Here is a 20,989-nt window from a genome sequence, read left to right as displayed (position 1 = left end):
TTGCATTAGAATCCTGGTATTTGAATTACTTGTGATAGTTGGCCTCCCTTGCTTACAGAAATACATTATCTGACTACCAACTTGTAGGAGATACTATGGACTGCTCTGGAGTTGTTGCCTTTGTTTGCTGTCATCTTATCTTGATCTGATTGTTTTAAATTTGATTTTTATTATATGTTATTGCTATTTTATTTAAATTATATTTGTTATGAGCTGCCCTTGGCCCATTTTTGGGATAGAGTGGGATAGAAGTCTAATAAATAAATAGATAAAATAGGCAGGGACATTGATGCATACTAGAAATAAGTCTTCCATGGAACGGATGCCAGATGGTGTGACTTGGATCTATATCTGTGTTCTGTGTGTCAATGCAGAGCCTGTCTTCCACTGCAGGGGGAATACCTCTCATTCTACTCACCAATGCCCTTATAAATTTTATTTATTTTATTTTAGTGAATTTCTATTCTGCCCATTCCCTGTAGGGCTCAGGGCGGAGTACAACATATAATAAAACAATAAAATACAATAAAAACTTTTTAAAACAGACAGCTCAACAGCACTCAGATTACCATGACATCACATATTGCCCAGCCTAAATGTCGTTCCTATGCAAGCAGAAATGCCCAGTTCCAGAGGAAGGGCACCCTGTAGGCAGAGGACTAGGGTTACCAGACCCCTGGTCCAGGCGGAGGTTCCCCGATTTGAGTGCTGCAGTGTGCTGGGCTTCTCCCGCTGCATCTGGCCAGTGAGAGAAGCCCAGCACACAACAGCAACCACCGGCAGCCACCCCTCTTTTTTCCCTCCTGTGAGATTTAAAGGACATTCCAGCTGATCAGCAGGAGCACACGGCTTTCCTTTAAATGATTTGTTGCAAGCGGGCTCTTCTGGCACCTTCCAAGGAACTGTGTCCCCAACATGATGATGTCACTTATGTATGATATCAGATTGGGGATGTCTCCTCCTCCTGGAATGTCCCCCCCAAGCCCCCCACCGGTGGGAAGTAAAGCCCTGGCAACCCTACAGAGGACAGCTTCTGTAATGATCAAAGAAGTGTACCCATGGAGCGAAGGCTTAAGTTCGTGCTTCTTCACAATGCCACATGCTGATGGAAGTGGGCAGGCACAATGGACTCAGGCTTTTTGACATCAACTTTTAAAATTTATTTGGGCATTTTCAGCTTGCTTTTCTCCCATCATTGTGGAGTCAACGAATATCAAAATCAACAATAGAATATCAATAATACAATATTTAAGCCAGGGCTACTTAACAATCTCTCTAAATGGCATCAACAGGATAACTGTCCACTGACAACATCAGTCTGTCTTCGAGCACACCCTTCTTTCCATGAGGGAGCTTCCCTTTCAGCTTCTGGAGCTGTTGGGAAAGGACACGACAAGAAGCAAACAATCTATTCCCAACCAGGTACTAATTTCTTCCCAAAAGAGAGCTTCCATTCTTGCTTCCAGTTCCAGGGCCTAAAGTGGACGGGCAGAGCAGATGGTAACAGCTCAGACTTTAATGACAACAGGCTGTAGGCAGGCAGGTAGTTATTTTCATTTGGCCTACAAGCAAATATCAGAGAACTGAGCTGTGGCAGACTGCACTTTTTAAGAGCCTTAGGAGTGCTGGTCTGGAGATTCATCTGACTTAGTACAACTGTTAGAGGTCAGGCTGTTTGGCATGGCTGCCTATGTTACAGTCAGTTACATATCTTTGTTGTTATATGTCTACTTAATACTTGGAATTTTCTCAAGAAGTCTTCTAGTAGGTGTGGAGTGAAATAATGGAGAAGACACAATGGGGGTGACCCATGCACACAAAATAATCTCTGCACAGATTTAAGAAACACCACCAGCAGCACAAGGAAGATGCCCCCCAAGGAGGGTTGGTGTCACCAGTGAGGTCAGCTGTGAGCCCAGCCAGGCCCAAGGAAAGAAGTGCATGGACCCAGATTGGCCCCAGAATCATCATAGCCCCCATCCAAATCAATGCAGCAGACAGTCAAATATAGAATTACCCAGAATTCCAATCCCAGTAGCCCACAAAGTGGAATCCCTGCCCACAACACTACAGCTTAGAGGTGTATAACTGAGGTGTGTAACTTTATTAGCGGATCACTGAAGTATCTGATGATATTTCAAATATCAAGTCAGGAAAAATGTTACATCACTATTATAGTTCAGAAATGTTGCATAAAGTTTCTGCTCTGCAGGTAGAGTAGCACTGATTACAGAATGTGTACTAAGAACATTCTACGTTTATTTTATTTACCTCATGGACTTTTCATCATTTTTTTTTGTCACTTCTGGTTCCATACTGCTTCAGTTTATCCCCTGTGTGGCCTTTTGTGCCTTTAGTTTCTGCTTCAGATGTTTTGTTTTTCCTTGTGTCTAAAATTTCTGATGGTTTTCTTTGTACTGCTCACTTCCACCTCCTCTTCCCCACTTTTCAATGATTGAATTGTGGTGGTCAAACCACTCCCCCCAAAGAGGAGTGGGTTTTTAAAAAGGCATTGACATATTAATATAATTAGAGTGTTGTAACAACAGGCTTAGCTAGTTCTCTGAATTCCCAGCTTTCATTTTCTTAAAAGAAGCAAATCTCTGTCATTTTATCTCTACAAGGTCGAAGGTAGTGACTTACTTTTTTTTTTTTTAAAAATTGAAAGCTGGGAGTTTTGAGAACCTGCTAAGCCTACTGTTATGATGCTCTAATGATACATTGATATTTCAGTGCCTTTTTAAAAAGGGGGGAGGAGTGCTGTGATGTCACTTGACAACCTGCTAAACCTATTGTTACAATGCTCTAGCGATATTCAGTATTTTAGTGCATTTTTTAAAAGGTGAGTGCTGTGACATCACTGATGACACCACCAATGATAGCAACCCTTTTTGAAAATCCTTATTATTAAAAGCATGTGCGGGAAAAAATAAACCAGCTCCACAGCTATGGAAATGCAGATGGAGGGCAAGTATTTGGAAGAATTGCATCCAAACTGTTTCCAGTACTTGTGGACTGATTGCCAAGAAAAGCAGGAATAAGTTGAACATACAGAAAATGTATACCTTACAATTCTCCCAAGGGGGGACCAAAAGTGGCTCCTCCATTTTATCCTCTCCACATCACTGTGAGCTAGGTTAGCCTTACAGCCATACAGAAAATGTTCTTGAATGCTGATGTCTTACCCTCTTTCCTTTACAATGTGCACCATTTCTTTTCTTGCAGAATTTTTCTGTGGGGTTAAACTCTTCACCTGAACAGTTTTGTGTAGTTTCTGCTTTGAGTAGTCCTAGAAAAGACACTTGCTTTTTGAATCTTCTCATGCCTGCTTTAAGAAATCTATTACTTCAGTAATGAGGGAGTATACATGGATGGATAGTCAAATTATTGAACTCTCTCAACTTTGGCTGAAACTCACAATGCAAGCCATCTTGTAATATGTAAAGTCATGCTGAGGCTAAAAGGTTCAGTAATTAAACTTGTAATGAAATCTTTTTTGCAAAAGGATGAGTTTTGGCTACATGTCTTCTGTTTGAGTAAGATGTCTGTGCACAGCAAGAGCACATTTTGTTACGCATTGAATTACCTTTTTATTAAAATGTCTTAGAAAACTCTATTCCAGAGACCATTACAGTTTGTTTAGGGTGACCTCAAACCATCTTGCAATTAAAATTTGGAGAAGGGATTCTAGAGTCAGTTACAGCCCATGACAGCAAAATAGCTGAACAGCTTTCCCCAACTCTGCCCCAAACGAATCATCGCTCAACATGGCTTGACTGTTCAGATTTTAAGAAATCATTGCAGCTTCCAAGTTACTCTTTAGGCTTCTTCAGCTACAGAGCTTGTTAAATTCAATCATTTTCCTCTCGACTACGCAAGATGCAGTCCAGACAACTACTTTGTGGAATCAGAGCTTCATTTGATAGAGGCCCAGGAATCAGCCCATGTGAATGAAGGCCTTACAGCATGTGTAAAATACCTTGTCTTGAGTAACCAGAGCCCCCAACTTCGCATTTAAGTCCATAGAAGTGTTAGATCACACCCACCTTTATATGTCTGCTTATGGCACAGTGATGGCCTGAAAAGGAGGAAAAGAACAAACCTTCCAGTTTGCAGAGGCTTCTTGATTGATTGCCTGGCTTCTTGATTCTGACTCACCATAAGCCAACCAGGTGAGTGGCTGCAAGTCAGGATTATTGTGCTGGGCTTCAGAGGGTGTTGTTTCCAGGTGCTTGTGAATTCAGATACATCTTAAGAAATTAACCAGAGTATGTAATTAATATTTGGAAGGCCCTAACCTTGAAGAAGTTGTCATCTTAGTGTTAAATATTGCTGGTGAGAAGGGATGGCTTCATGGGATTAGCTTGCACGGTTCCACATGCATTGGCTAAAAGGAGCCAATTTATGCCAAGTGCCCGTTAAAATGGAACCGAGAGGCATCTATGTCAGATATATTTATATTCATGATTAAATCATAGTTCTTGGTGATTCACTGTTAATGCTTTTCATCTTTTGTTTCAGAACACATTCATCCACCGCCCCTCTTCATATGTTGGAGCCACGTGAAGGACGCTTACATAACATAACAGCTTCCCTTCTCTCTTACTCTCCACAACCAAGGACTGTATGACATGTATGGTTCTTGAGGTACCCTGGTATTTTGGCTGGATGGAGGCTCAAACTATAAGAACAAGCTGATATTACTACTCAGTCTGTGTCTGTTTCCTGAGTCCTCTGTAGGCCCTTTGGAAGTGGCTTTATTTGCCTGCTGTGTGTGCTTCAGGGATGGCTGCTACATGTTGCTGGTAAATAGGATGGACTAATTAAAAAAATGATCAGTTGAAGGATTCTTCCCTGCTAATTGGCATTTTTTGTACAGACATGTTCAAATACCAGAGAGATCAGGAGCCATCAGAAGAGGCATTCCTTTTCTTATGTGGCAGGAGGGAATGCCTCCTAATAGAGTATCTGTTTTGACATGAATGCCTCCTAGAGTAATCACAGAGGTTTCTAAATTGGGGGGAGAGAGAATTTAAAGATATCTGTGGGAGGATATAGGAAGGCTGGGAGTCAAAAGAGTTGAGTCTGAGGCAGGGCTGTTAAAGCTGCTGGGTTGAACATAGTATTTTCCTATCATCATGGCCTGCAATGGAGCTTTATGAATTTCTTTTTGCAGCTGGTTTAAGACTAACAAACCTGGATTTATCCGGCATCTTGCTTGCTGCAATACTTGGTTTGGAAATGGCTCGATGCTGACAGGCTGCTCTTGAGGTATAGATGAGATATCACAGTCAACTTTTTAAATCAGCGTAGCATACTGGGAATTGTTGCTTCCGTTTGCAGTCAGACCAATTGGGTTGGGCCCTGATCTGGATAGCCCAGGCAAGTTCAGTCTTGGAAGCTAATCAGGATTGACCCTGGCAAGTACTTTGGTGGGAGATGTCCAAGGAATACCAGGGTTGGGACACAGAAGCAGGCAGCAAGCCACCTCTGAACGCCCTTGCTTCCCAGTCCCAGGGGTTGCCAGAAGTCAGCCAGGCACACACAAACACAATAAAAAACACAACCCCTAATTGGGTTGTATCCAGTGGGAAGGTATTTGTAAAGCAGCTCTCTTCCCTTCCCCAAGGAGCCAACTCCCCCCCCCCCAAAAAAAGCTCTGCTCTCTGACAATCGGAGAAGCCCCATGAGCAAATTGTGCCACAAGTCAAGGAGCTGGAGCAGTGCTGGAGCAACCCAGGGTATACGGAAAGAAAGCCCAGCACAAGAGTTTTAAGGCCTGTAGTGTAGATTTGCCTTTGCATCCTTGCCATCTTTTTTAAATACATGAGCCACTTTGTAGACCCATTAGGGCAAACCGTTAACTTGTGTGTTAAGTTTCTAATGCTGGCTTGAAAACTAAAATTTATGTGAATAAAAACAATAAATAGAAGCTGATTTAAGGGATTGATTTTTGTCTGCGTGTGTGTGTCTTAGAACTGCCACTTTGTTTCCCCAGCTTTGGTGTTAATGTTAACTTGGTTAATGCGTGAAGGATCCAGCGTGCTTTAGCTGACAATACAGTCCTCTAATTTCAATAGAGATGAAATACTCCTTTTTAATTTTATGAAACTGCTTGTATTAATACTGCACTATTGTAGTTGCCAAAAGGAGATTTAAAACATGCAACTAATTTTGTTTTTCCTTAATGCTTAATTAGTACTCTGCTCTGCAATAGCTTGCTCACAGAGGAACTGCACAGTAATTTTCACATTTCAAGAGGAAGCTGTTGAGTAGCTACTGCCCCCCTCCTTGCTCTGTTTTGCTGTGGGCATCAAAATCCTTACCTTCAGTTAAACTTTATTCACATAAAAGCCTTTCCCCCCCTCCCTAGGAAGACATAACTAACTTGCTTTGTCTTCGGTGAACTAAATTCCTGTCTAGAGCAGGCTATGGGCTGAAGAGTGCAGCAAAAAGCTGAAATATCTGCTGGCATAGGAATTAAAAAGGGAGAAGTTGAAAATGTTGCTGTAGTGTGTGTGTGTGTGGGGGGGGGGGTTAAGGAATTTGACTTTTTAACCTTTGAATTCGTATGCCTTTGCTATGTCATCACAGGCTGCTTTGTAGGTCATTTTCAGTAGACCTATCTGCCAGTGGAACTCACTGAACTCCACAAAGAGCTGCTCCAGAGGAATAGGGGTCCCAGAGGAATGACATGAGGGGGGGTCTGCAGTGGGAAGGGGGAGTTGGTGGAAATTACCAATGTACTCTGACCTCGTATCTGGGAGTGGAAAATCTTTACTAGCAATTTACTTGGTTTTTGATATGCACAGCTGAATGAAAAACAAAGTATTCAGACTGATAACAGTGCATGCACACTGCAAAAAGTTGAGTGCCCAGCCTTGTGCTCACAGGATTCAGAAAACAATCGGGCTGGAAAGAAGATGCTTGTAGTCACTCTGCACTGATCTAGTGCTGTGGAAGGCTTCTACTTAATTCAGATGCCTACTATTCCTGAGATGTAAGAGCTCCTGGGTTCAGGCCACACATGCTCCTTCTCCAAATGATAGGAAGCTTTGTTGGACATTTTATGTGATTTGTTCAGTGTATTGTTTAGAAACGTCTATAGAGTACAGTGGCTTTTGGACAAATAACATCCCACTATCAGATAGTTCAAAGGTCTGGAGCGCCAACAGTTAGATTGTTACCATATGATGTTATGATTATATTATTACCATATTTTGTTATAATATATGAAACCACAAAATTTAAAATTAGAAGACCCATGGAAGCTACCAAATGTATTCTTATAGGACAGGGGTGGCCAAACTTGCTTAACATAAGAGCCACATAGACTTAATGTCAGATGTTTGAGAGCTGCTAGATATGAACGTCAGATGTTTGAGAACCACAAGGAAGGAAAGGTGGAAGGAAAGCAAATAGATAGGGGGAGAGGGGAAGGAGAAGTGGAAAGAAAGCAACTTTAAATGTGTTCTTCAAGCTGCTGGCTGATTTGGCTTGGAGAAATGATTTAATGAGACAAATGCTGTCTCCAAGCTGGTCAGTGGGGCTTCAAGAGCCACACAATTTGTGTGAAAGACAGTTTGGCCATCCCTGTTATAGGAGCTTAAAGGAAAAACTACAAAAAAAATTACTTCCCCTGTTAAAATTTACTGCATTTGTACTGTGCCTTTTTCCTTGATTGGGACCTAAAGCAGCTTACATTGTTCACCTCTCCTTTGTTTTATCGTCACAATAACTGTGTGAGGTAAGTTAGTCTGAGTGTTTGTGAGACTGGTCCAAAGTCACCCAGCAAGCCTGCATGGCAGAGTGAGGATTCAAACCTGGGTCTCCCAGCACTTGAGAATGAGTATTAGAGATGTGTACCAACAACAAAATTCTACATGGGGAAACCTCTTTAAGTACAGATAGCATGCTCAAAGTTAGAGTGTGAAACAGCTTTAATTTAGGTCTTTTTTTGTGTGGCAGGAAAAGTATAGATTAATGCAATATATCGTAACTTTCTATTAGGTAGACTTGTCCCTGTGTCTCTGTTTTTCTTCCACCTGAAAGCTGCAATTGTTAAAAAAAAATTGAAAAAATTGAAATTCATATTTTTGAATTATTTCTTGTTTGTGTTCACTGCTTAGTGTTCTATGAATGCAGAGTAAATATTTCATGTTAGACTTCTGTTTGATCTAAAAATCCTTTCATTTATTTGAAGAGGCTGCAGTAACCATCATATTAAATATTTGGTCTAGTTATTCTGGTTGTATGTTGCTTTGCCTTATTCAAGCCAGTAAGTTAACATGAACAAATACTAACTTCTGTGATTCTTCCTTTTGTTTTAATGAGTGGGATGGAAAACAGAATTGTTAAATTAAGCAATATGTTTTGTTGTCTGTCCTCATCTGTATTTCCTTAGTCCAAGTAAAAAATGTTGACTTTTATGCATAGACCACCAAGCAAACAATCCTGATGTGCTTTAATTTTTTAATCGGACCAGCCAATGCTTGAATGTGAGCAGTTGGCAAAATAAAGACTCAAGGTAGGAAATGCGGAGCAGTTTTGCAGTTCTTTTCTCCAAAATGGCACTTTGCTGTTCGTGTTCAGCCGATTCTTCCCGTGCTTTTGCTTACATTATAAAGACTTGTGCATAAATTAAGGAAATGAAAGGTCCCCTGTGCAAGCACCAGTAGTTTCCAACTCTGGGGTGACATTGCTTTCACAATGTTTTCATGGCAGACTTTTTACAGGGTGGTTTGCCATTGCCTTCCCCAGTCATCTACACTTCCCCCCCAACAAGCTGGGTACTCATTTTACCAACTTCGGAAGGATGGAAGGCTGACTCAACCTCGAGCCAGCTACCTGAAAACCCAGCTTCCGCCGGGGATTGAACTCAGGTCATGAACAGAGCTTAGAACTGCAGCTTCAACCCTCTGTGCCATGGGGCTCTTCATGTGGCATAAATTAAACATGTACATAAATGAAGGACTATGCAACTTTTGACGTGTGATTTTAGTTGATACCACTATCCTCTATTCCTTTTGGAAAGGTCAGTGATTCCTTTCCAGTGATTCTTCTTAATCACAAATAGTGAAGTATTGGAAAAAAACTTCTATGAATTAGTCGACAAACACATCTTGGGGTGGAGCTGTGTATTAGTCATAAAGCATGTGCTTTCTATGTAGAAGGTTCCAGGTTGCTCTGTATATATTAATAACTAGACTTTCAGTCCTCTTAGTTGCAGATGGGGGAGAGTTCAGAGAACTCAGTCACATCTCCCTGGAAAGCACAATGCTTACATTCCTGTGACAGATGAAAAAATAGTTTGGCAGGTTGCAGCACAATTGTGTTCTCTTGGTATTTTGCCCCATTTAAACAACAAGCCTGCACATAGCCTGTTTGTATTCTATTAGCTGTCTTTCATACTTTATGTGGCAAGTCAAATCCTGAGGGACTCTCATTGATGTTTATCAGGTTACAGATATGAGGTGGAATTGATTGCATCCATGTTTACAACAGTTCCCTAGATTGAAATTTTGTAATTGCAGGATTTGCGCCTATCTTATCACCATGTGTCGGAATTTTACTCTGGATAGGCCTGTGTGAACCGTCTCTTTGTGCATTGGCAGCTCTCTGTTTTCAGTGATCTTTCTGTATTCATGAAGAAGAGCATCTTGTCTTTGGTAATGTGGGGGAGCGATGTGGCACAATATGGGTAGCCAGTAGGTTGAAGTGGGTTTAACACATCCACTGAAGCACCATATTCTGCAGTACTATACAGGAACCCAAAAGCTGAACATCTAAGTGTAGCAGATGGTACCCCAAGTATATATTGTACCAGTCTGGAGATCAGTTGTAATTCCATAAAATCTCCAAGCACCATCAAGAGGTTGGGAAGAATTTTAGAAATGCCATGGGTTGTGAGGAAGGAGCTGCAGCAGGAATAAGAAATATTGCACAGGCTCTTCTCTGAATGGAGCAAGAGTTTTGGTGTAGTGGTTAAGTGTGCGCACTCTTATCTGGGAGAACCGGGTTTGATTCCCCACTCCTCCACTTGCAGCTGCTGGAATGGCCTTGGGTTAGCCATACCTCTGGCAGAGGTTGTCCTTGAAAGGGCAGCTGATGTGAGAGCCCTCTCAGCCCCACCCACCTCACAGGGTGTCTGTTGTGGGGGGAGAAGATATAAGAGATTGCTCTGAGTCTCTGATTCAGAGAGAAGGGCGGAGTATACATCTGCAATCTTCTTCTTTGGCAGATGGGGATTCTGCCAGTTTCCCTTTTCCGCTGTGGCCCTGCACACTTTATCTCACACTGTTCACAAGCATTCCTTGAGGACTAAGGAAGTGGGGACTAAGACAATCCCTTGTAATCTGCGTCATGTTTGGTGCTAATAGCTAAACTGCTTTTGCTTTTCAGTGTCTTGTGCATCATGTTACAATTACAATGACTGTCTCTGATTTGGAATTTGTTAAGAAAGTGAATAGTTGGAATTCTGGAATTTGGCTGCACTCGCTGCTGTCCCATTTTTGAACACATAAGATTGCAAGGTTCATTGGCACTTCATTTGTATCCTGTCTTTCACACCAATGTGGTCCCAAAAGGGCTTTCATCATTCCCTTCTCCATTTTACCTTTACAGCATCCCTATGAGGTAAGTCAGGCTATGTATGTGTGATGGGCTCAAGGTCACCCAGGGAGTTTCTATGGCAGAATGTGGATTCGAAACTGGGGCTCCCAGATACTAGCACAGTACTCTAACCAATACACATTTTTTTCAAAAATCCTCCTATCTTTTGTATGTTCAGCAGGAACTTGGGAAGGGAAGAAGATTTTTCTGAAGAAATTTAAGTTATATCACACATACTTCAAAGATATAAAAATTCCAGAAGAGAGGCAAGGAGAGGCATAGCATTCCAAACAATGCTATGCAGTCAGGGTTTATTTAGCTGACTGTTCATATATTTAAGTAATTAAGATAGCCCTCAAGTATGAATTATTTACATTCCACTATGTACCCAGTTTGAAAACAAATATGTATGTCTATTAAATATCAGTCTTTATTTTATTTAATTGTAAACATATGGCCAGCAAAAAATGGAGTTGGCTCAGCACAGTACTGCTCCACAATTTAAAAGTTTCCTTGCCACATTTGCTCAGAATGAAATAATAATAAAAAAGAGAAACATATTTTGCATATACTAAAACTGGATTCATCTGCGTGCAATGAATTACCTAGATAATTAAAGTTGCTTGGTACAATGAATGGCTTTAAAAAGACAGGAAAATTGCTAAGACTTAAATACTGTAAGCATGTAATTGCAGAGAATGGTATAAATTTATGTGGTGTCTGTTGTTTCTATAATCTAAGTTACACCCTGTGTTGTAAACTAAATTTTCCTTGCCCCAGGGTGTTTCTGGAAGTGAGACAGCCTGTGTTTAATAGCTTTTTTTCCTGGGTAAACAACATTTAAAAGGATATGGCAGCGCAGCTTTAAAGTATAAGTGGAACAAATAGCCACCTCTTTTCTGTTAATTTCCTACTATGGACATACTTAAATTAGTGTTCTATTGAGTATGCATTTACTAATTCAAGCATTTCTAGTTGGAAGTCATTAAGCTAGGGTATGAAGAAACTGGATGTAAATTTCTTGTTAATTTTTTTTTGAGGGGGGGAGGTGCTATAAACCATCAATGATTGCTGCCAAATAACCAAATTGTAACAGAGGCATAAGGTATGGTTGAACATACTATCTTCTGTTAATAATGTCTTGGATTATAAGACCATGAACAAATATAGAGCTTTTCTAAAAAACACTTGTCTGCACTCTGACTTAAAACATGTAAGTTGAGGTACCTGGATGCAGATAGGCTTGCAAGCATATTTCCTTGGTTAGTGCCAAACTGGGATTTCATAGTAGGGTTTGTAGCTGGTTTGTCAAACACAGTTTGTGCTAATTCTGGTTGGGTTGTTTGAATTCACAAACCACACCTTAAGTAGTACTACACTTTGGAGATTTTTTGCAGTACAGGGTGGATGTCTTCCATACGTGGGGTGGAAAAGAAGCAAAAAGTAGACACATCTGGGTTTATTTCTTAAGTTTGGCACCCATTGCATTTTGTTGCACAAAGCCCAGCATTGTTATGCCTGAATGCATCCTATAGATTTACTTGTTTACAGGGCTTTTTTTGTAGCAGGAACTCCTTTGCATATTAGGCCATGCCCCCTGATGTAGCCAATCCTCCTGGAGCTTACATTGGGACCTGTAATAAGAACCCTGTAAGCTCTTGGAGGATTGGCTACATCAGGGGTGTGTGGTCTAATATGCAAAGGAGTTCCTACTAAAAAAAAAGTCCTGCTTGGTTAGACCCCACCTTTTTCCTCTGCGGGAACCACTCTTCTCTTCTCCACTTCATCTTCACAATAGGCTGGTGAGGTAGGTTGGGCTAAGAGTGTCTGACTGGCCCAAGGTCACCCAGTAAGCTTCCATAGCAGAGTGAGGATTTGAACCTTGGTCTCCTGGTCTGATATGTTAATTGCTGTACCACAGTGGAGCTCAGGCTACCCAAAGGTAGTTGACACAGAGGCCCATTGTAACATGCTCCTTTTTTTGAGATTTAGATGGCAGAGACAGCTGTGGTAGATCTTCTTCCAATGATCTCAAAACGCCAGGGAAAGAGTGCATGCAGTAGAAGGTATCTGTGCCCAGATCTCACTAGTATTTGAGGAATATGAATGAATGGAACTGTCAGCAGCATATACATGATATCAAACATATCAACCCCAGAAACTTCACGTAGATTAGCTGAGACTTTTCAGAACCCCACAGAAACAGCCCGAATGCAGTGGAAAAAATAGTTTCCTTTGTAGCTTTCCCTCCACCGTCACCTCATTGACTTCCTAGCCCACTGATCCCACCGTCTGTTCAAATGGCAAACTATAACTGATAGAACTGACTGCTGCTAAGAGCTCCAGGAGAATCTATAGGAACACCCTGTCACCTTGTGGCAACTCCTTTCTCAAACTTTGTGCCTTAAAAGTGTAGCACACATCTGTTTTGCAGATTTATTTTGTCTTTTGATATCCATCCTGCTGTCTCCTCCATTGAGTTAAGAACAGCTCACAGTGGATCCCCAGTTTGTCTCTCAGTCCAGGCAGTTTTCTGAGCCAGACCTTCTTAACTTGAGCTGTAGGTATTAGCCAGAATTTTTAATTGGGGGTGACCAAGTGCTTGCCTTCTTGGAGGCTGCTCTGCATTCTGGATAGCAGTTGTGGGCAGAGGTCAGGCTCTGTCGTAATGTAGATATGATGTCGCATTAAATGCTTCACAGGTACTGTACATAAACACCAGTCAGGGGAGCAATGAATGTATTCCTCCAAAGAATTTTGTCGAGAGAAAGGTCGTTCATGCTTGCACCCCAGTTTCAGAATCCTGGGTATGTTCTGGTGGTTTTTGTCTGCTCTTTAGTGGTAGGTATATGCTCAAACATTTGTGGTCATTAGGTGGTCAGTTCTGGCTGGTTTTACCTTGTCTGAGTTATTTTGTCTTGTTCCACCTTACTGTAGTATAACTGGATTCTTTTTGAGCTGCTGTATTTCTGTTCTAATTATGTATTTATTTTACTTCCAAAATAAAACTTTTGCTATTTTTATATACTTAAAAAAACCCCACCTTCCCTTGTTTTTATGGATTCTATAAGCTCTCCTGAGGACCATGTTTGATAAAAATTTAGGGTAGTTTTTTTTTAAATGTAAATAATAAAAATTGTCATCTGTTATAGATAAAGTGACAAACTTTTTTTTTTTAAAAAAACAGCTTGATTAATATATGTAAGGCAGCAGGCATACCATAGGCTGTGGGTCACCAGTTTTCCATCCCTACTTTAAAGGAAGAAACATTCTTCGTGAATTTGGTGTGGAGCATTGCAGTGAATGTAAATCATCTTTCATATTAGTCAAGCTCAGATCAGTTGTTTCTTTGTGTATTCAGTTTCCCTCCTATTCTGTGTCTGTGAAGACCCTGTTTCTTTAACATCTTGCCTTTTAATTAAGGCTGGAAGAAATATTTTAAAAAGCTCTTTGGGGCTTGTTCTTTTCGTACTTGTCATTAAGCCATGCCTTGGGGAGCAAAGGGGAAATGGGTAAAATGTGAATCTTTATAATATCAGTGTAGTCTGATGTGTCAAATCCAGCTGTCAGAACACCTTGAATTTTGTCTGCTGCTTTTAGATGTCTCCCTTGTCTGTCTGGTCTGACATTTCAAAGGTTCACATCTTCTAAAATTCTGCCTTTGCTTCCCATCCTCCCTGTTTAGGAACCATCTTAATGTGCGTTATTAGTTAGTTGGTCTGATTCTTTTCTTGATTGGCTTTTGTTCTTTATAATGCATTTGTAATTGCAGTTTAATGTGGTGTTATTATATAAGTGCACAAGTGCCCCAAAGGGCTGAAAAGTACCATACAAGCCATTACAAAGATATATTTCTGAGTCTGTCTCCTGCAACCAGGTGTAATTTCAGTGAGTAGTTAGTTGGATATGTCCCTAAAACTCCACAGTAATCTACTGCTGTGGGTGAGAGGAAGAAGGAAAGAAATATGAACCTATATTACGAGGAGCCCTGCCATTGCTTTGTCTAGTCTACTGCAGTCTGTTTGGGCTGCCAGTGCTTGTTCAAGGAAACTTTCCCACCGATGCTGAGATCTTGTAACACCAAGGACTGAATTTAAGACTATCTGTAAGGGCAGCTCAGGAGAATGGCTGTGGCTCAGGGGCAGAGTATCTGTTTCGGCATGCAGAAGGCCTCAGGTTCAATCCCCAACATCTCCAGTTAAAAGAAGAAGGAGCTGGGTGGTTATGCAGTAAACCTCTGCCCAAGAGCCTGGAGAACCACTGCCAGTCTGAATAGACAGTATTGACTACAATGGACAAGTGCTTTCATTCAGTCTTGGGAAGCTTCTTGTGCTCACAACTGAGCCATATTCCGTTCCCTAAAGCAGGGGTGTCTAACTCATTTGTTATGAGGGCTGGATCTGACATAAATGAAACCTTGTTGGGCTAGGCCATGTGTGTCATAACATGTAATGCCAGGTAGCAGAGATATAAACTTTATAAATGACACAGACAAACACAAAGGTTCTTTTAAAAGCTTAAAATAAAACATGCTTAAAACATTAGCACTTGTTGGCCTTGAAGGTGCTTTCTTTGTATCTCTCTGATACAATCCAGGGAACTGGGCAAAGGAAGCTCTGGCTCTTCTTTTCCCAGGGGACCAGGAGGGAGAGGAGCCTCAGCCAATAGAAGGAATAGAGGCTTGGCTCAGTAACTCTGCAGTGTGACTGAGCCTGGCAAAGCAAGCTATTCGTCCTCCCCTTCCACCCCAACAGAGACACCTAGCCAATGAAGAAAATAGAGGCTTGATCTTTAGCTCCTGTGCAATTGAGCAAGCCTGGCAAAGCAAGCTGTGGTGCAGAAGGAAGCAAGAGAGAGGGGGAAGGAAGCAGATGACAGCCAGTTGCTTGGGGGCCTGATAGGAGCCCTCTGGGGGGCCTGATTCAGTCTCCAGGCCACATGTTTTATAAATAACCTAAAGGTTCTTTTGTAGGTTGACTGCAGCTGGCAACTGCCTTTTCCTTCTTACTTTTGATCAAGACTGTTGAAAATTTCTTTTTCATGACCCAGGTTTGGTGCTGGCATAACAAAGAAGTGATCTGAATTGTTTTAATGTATGAATTCAGCATAAAATATGGATCTAGAATCCAGGTATCGCTAGTGTGTCCAGCAGCGACTTTATTTTCGCCTCTGACTGTTTTGGCACTCTATCTTGTACTGAATCTTTTCAATGTTTACTTCATTGTAGGCTTTGAAACAGCAAAGTCCCTTGCACTTCATGGAGCACATGTTATCCTTGCCTGCAGGAATATGGTGAAAGCTAACGAGGCTGTGAAGAGTATCCTGGAAGAATGGGTAAGGGGATATCTAAGCTGCTTGAGTTACAGTCAGACAGCATTGGGAAACATGAAGATTTTATTATGGCCAGATGCGGGAGAGTGGTATCAAAAGACAAATCTTAATAAAGAGCGATCACTTTTCCTGTGAGATGCCACACTTAGTTCTGGTCATATTAGGCTGCCTTAACTGCTGATAAGATTCCAGATGTGTATTGAAAACACACTTCAAACCATGGATTATGGTTTGCAAACCTTATGCAACTTAAAGTTTCAGAGTAAAAGATCAACAAAGAACTGAATATAAGAAAGTCCATTTGTGTAAGTGAAACCATACAATTTAACATTACCAATAATTTACATGTTAATAATTCATAAAGCTTCTGCAGCCCAAATGCTGGTTGTTGTGAACCCTTTATTAGGAAGTATGATTTCATCCTAAATGATAAATATACACAGGAGCACCCTACCCAGTTGTTCTGGTGCACTGTCATAAATCTGTACATAGTTCACACATGAATTGGTGGTAATTGTTCATTTCTGCAAATCATCTGCAAGTCCTTTAGTCCCTTAAAAATCACTTTCTGCTGTTCCCTTCTGGTTATTCTAGCATCCCACATGTCCCCTCCAATGTACCTTAAGTTTTCCTTTTCAAAGAGACATATAAGGTTGCAGATCCTTGCTTTGAACCAGTCGTGAAAGTGTACATTGCTGAAGGTGTGAATCTGCTTATTATTTCGTAAGCAGTGCAGTTGTGGAGGCAGTATTGTGGAGCACACTACTTTGTCATGTTACTTCAGTACTTTAGGGAGAAGGGTGGGGGGAACCTAGTCCTTCATTTTTGCATTGAACATTTAAAACTTTGAGACTGTAGATGTTTTTATCCTTCAGTGTTGTGACGAAATGCATTTTTTACTTTGGAGGTTTTAAATGAGCCAAACCTTCACTTGGAGTTTTAAAAAAAATTTTCCCTCTCTGGGAAGAGAACAGACAGGAAGGAGGGTGGAATCTGGCAGTTCAGTTGCTTTCCAAACTTACCTCAGCCCACCTTCATACAAATGCTAATAGATCTAGACAATGGGATGATCAAGTTCCCCTCCCCTCTCCAAGCAGGGAACAGAAATTTGGAGGGGAGGTGGTCAGTTGACAAGTCGCTATTCCTTCATGGGCACAAAAAGCAGCAAATAGTTTTTGTGCTGCCCAAGCACTGGGCAATGGAGGACACAGAGGCAAAGACTCAAAACTTAGAAGGGAAGCTTGGAATCCTGACTCTCCCAGCGAGCAAGTCTTGCAAAGGTCAGGTGGTGGCAGCGCATTACTGGAGAGAGAGAGAAAAGCATCTCCAAGTGTTGAGAAACTTTTGGAGGGCAGGTGGAACAGGGCCTGCAGGCCAGAGCAGGCCTGTTGCATCACAATTGTAAAGGCAGCATTGGATAGCGTACCCCAATAAGATGAGTTAAGTAAATTAATCAGCAGGTTGGTGAATCTGGAATGTGTCCTTAATTTATGGCTAAGTGGAATCTGTTTTATGCAAAAAGTATTGCATTCTTTCCATTTGTGTATCTTCAGTTAACCTGAAGATGTGAGTATGCTTTCAATCAGATCAAAAGATTTGTGTAAGGAAGGAAAATAGACACTAGAGCTGCTCTGCAAGGACTTTCTCTTTTTTGTTTCCTGAGCAAGAGTTTGCATATAAAATTTATGCAGTGGTGTAACATGTAGGGTATATAACAATTTTTGTGCTTTCACAAGTGGTTATACAACTGGATTTCATTTTGGGTTTTTTGCACAGCTCTCTAGTGGGCAGTGTAAAACAATCCTTCTGTGAGCAAACAGACATATTTTGATTTGTTCTGTTACCAGTGCCATCCTAAGCAGAGTTATGTCCTTCTAAGTCCATTGATTTAGGGGAGGGACAGATGCTCAGTGGTAGAGCATCTCCTTGGTAAGCAGAAGGTCCCAGGTTCAGTCCCCAGCATCTCTAACTAAAAAGGATCCAGGCAAATAGGCATGAAAAACCTCAACTTGAGACCCTGGAGAGCCGCTGCCAGTCTGAGTAGACAATACTGACTTTGATGGACTGAGGGTCTGATTCAGTATAAGGCAGCTTCATATGTTCAAATATGTTCAAACTCTATTTAGGATTGCACTGTGTGCAACCAGTTGTTAAACATCGGTTAGTTTTATGTAACATGCAATGAAGGTCAGACTTTGAAGGATTTTATTAGATTAGATATAGTAATGTATGTATTTATGTTTCCATCAGTTTCATGTTTGATTTTTAAATGTAATTAAAATCGTTTTTTTTAAAGGATTGCACTGTAAATATAGTAGTGCATTGGGGTTTGTTAAACAAATGGCTATCTCTAGGTAGTTAATGAAAAAACTGAGAGGGTATGAATAGTTTGAAGAGAAACTATGCTTGATTAACACTTGACAGTTTGTTAACTGCTGCTTTTTAAATAGCACAGGCTACAGTTACTAAAACAGTTTAATTTTAAAACCATGAAGAATTAGTCACTTCATATGGCAACTGTGCGCACTGCATTTATGCTGAGGTTTATGACTGGTGTATGCCATGTGGATTGCCAACTTGTAAGTAGGGCCTGAGGTCACTTGAAATTACATCTGCCTTCATGGAAAAAATGGCTGCTATAGAGAATGGACTCTATGGCATTATACTCCTCTGAGTTCCCTCCTTTCTCCGGACCCCAAACTCCACCCCAGTTCTTCAGGAATTTCCCAGCTGGGAGCTGGTGACCCTACACTATGGACATCAGAGCCCTATCAGATCATAGTCTCTGGTCTCGCTTGTTCAGCACCTTGGACAAAGAATGCCTTCTAGAAAACCTTCCCTACTGTTGCCTTGCAGCAACTGGTATTCAGTGGCATGTTGCTTCTGAACATTATGGTTTCATCTAGCCATCATGGCGAACAGCTACTGATGGAACATGGCTACTTCTTTGCTGTCATTTGTCTGTCCTGAATCTGTCAATTTCATTTGGTAAGCCCAAGTTCTGGTATTGTTGGAGGTTGTCTCCACTTCTCTACACCCTGTGTAACTGTATACTGTAATGTGCAGTTTATAACTTTGTAATCTTGATCATATTTTCCTTTAGTTGTCCTTTTCATGTGGAGTGCAAAGCAAATGCATCTGAGAAGCAGGATGAGTTTCAGATATTTGCCTCCCCTTTTCACACATGTTTATTGCACAAAGCATGACCCTGTCTTTCCTGAAGGCCTGGCTTGAGTTTAACGTGCCCATCCAGCCAAAGCAAATCTGAAACTTGAATTTCTGGCAATGAATGGAAAATGAGCTAACATTGCCTTTGTACAATAAACACTTGAATTGTCAAATATTTGAAATGAGTATAAAAATGTCCCTCCTGAAAGCCAGTTCTTGTGCCCTTGCAGTCAACTATCAGTATTGATGTTACACTTTTGGTAATGGATTGAAGAACAAAAGGTGCCTCTTTGTCTTTGTTTCAGATTAGTTCTGAAGCACTGCATTTATTTGCTAAGCATTCCCAACTCCTAATTGTTCGCCCATACAATCTCATCTGTAAAGTGGGTAGCCTGAGCACTTTCAATGTGTCTTTGTAATGGCTTTGTTGTTGTTTATTGAGAGGGACTAATTAACTTTGATTACTGCACTAATATTATGGCACTTTGACAGTCCCTCAGATTTATGATTCTGGGAAAATAAACAAATGAAATGCAGGTGCTGGAGCAGAAAGAATAAGTTATTACTGAACTTTAATTACTTGGAATGTGTAACTAGGAGAGAATTAGTTGATGAATTACAGGATGTTTAAAATTTACATCAAATTGTAAGCAGTCTTGAGAAGAAGATAAAAGACAACACCTACTTAAAGTGAAGGAGGAGGAAAGTGTATTTACAATAAATGACTTAGACTAATTTTAAAATTGAAGCCTCATATCATATACAGATATGCATATTCATAACCTATAGTCCAGTTAAGGGCCAGAAACCAAATTGACTGGTTTTTAATACTTTAGGGGAGGGGGGAACCTATGCCTGAGCCTTTTCTGCTTTCCACCTCTAATCTCTGTGTTTACATCACTTCTTGTTATCGCTGTGTTGGCCAGTGTGTTGGCTATCGCTGGCTTAGGTCTTCTGATGCCATAGAGACCAAATAGCTACTGGAAGCTGCGGAAGACTTACCAGAAGAAAAAGCATTCTGAGGTCATCCAAAGAAATATGCCCCAGCCAGGTGCTTATAACATGGAATAAAGGAATTCTCCTTTGGTTAAAAAACATTTTTTTTGGTAGATTCCTGAATTCTTTTGGAAGAGTGAATACTGACAACATGCATAGTAATCCTGACAAAGCTGATTTAAGGGATAGCATAATAATCCTTGAAGGTGCAATTTGTCACATCTGTTAACTGAACAAAAATTCACCAAGGATTAATAGGCTCCTGTTTGGAGACAAGTGCTGAATTTTATTTTATTTTTTAAAATTTACACAACTATTCTTGTCAGTTTTGCAGTAAACTCATCATTCAAAAGTTGCCTATTCTAGGTAATTGTTGGATATTGCATAATGAAGATGATAGTCACCAAGTGTAGCCACTAATATTGCGGCATACAAAGGAGTTACAAAAATTATTGGACGGGAGGGGGCAAAAGGTATGCAATATTTTTCAAAAATGGAAACATTCTCTACTGACCATTGCTAGATTTCAAAACCATAAAGGATATGAATGGTTCTTTGCAAGCCTTCTTGAGAGGGCTTCACCCACATGGTGCTCTGGGAAAGGGCTGGGAAGGATCAGGAAGCATTCAGTCTGAAACCTGAAGAGGTGTTGGACTTAGCCTCTTTTGAAACCTGTGTTTGCCATTTCTTGGATGGAGTAAAACCTTATCTACCCAGTCAGAGAACCAGGCGAATAGCCGATGTAGCTGAGTGTAGGAACAAAGAAGAAACCTGATGCATAAGAAGGTAACCTTAGCTCAAGCTTGTAAGAAATGGTTGGTACATTAAGAATGAGAGAGACCACTCCACAAATACCCAGAGAAAGACATTGAAATATTCTTGC

The 20,989-nt window shown here is 40.8% G+C and overlaps 1 protein-coding gene across 1 annotated transcript in view; it reads left to right on the top strand.

The window, feature by feature from the left end:
- Positions 1-20,989, top strand: part of WWOX (WW domain containing oxidoreductase) — a 778,310-nt gene that overhangs the window by 22,240 nt on the left and 735,081 nt on the right. Inside the window, exon 5 of the mRNA XM_060254428.1 lies at positions 15,839-15,945. Coding sequence (XP_060110411.1) covers positions 15,839-15,945 — 107 coding nt within the window. The remainder of the gene's footprint in view (positions 1-15,838; positions 15,946-20,989) is intronic.

Source organism: Heteronotia binoei, chromosome 14, assembly GCF_032191835.1.
Source record: "Heteronotia binoei isolate CCM8104 ecotype False Entrance Well chromosome 14, APGP_CSIRO_Hbin_v1, whole genome shotgun sequence".
In the NCBI taxonomy this organism is placed as follows: domain Eukaryota; kingdom Metazoa; phylum Chordata; class Lepidosauria; order Squamata; family Gekkonidae; genus Heteronotia; species Heteronotia binoei.
Note: the sequence above shows the minus strand (reverse complement) of the source record. Positions and strands in the feature narration are given on the sequence as shown.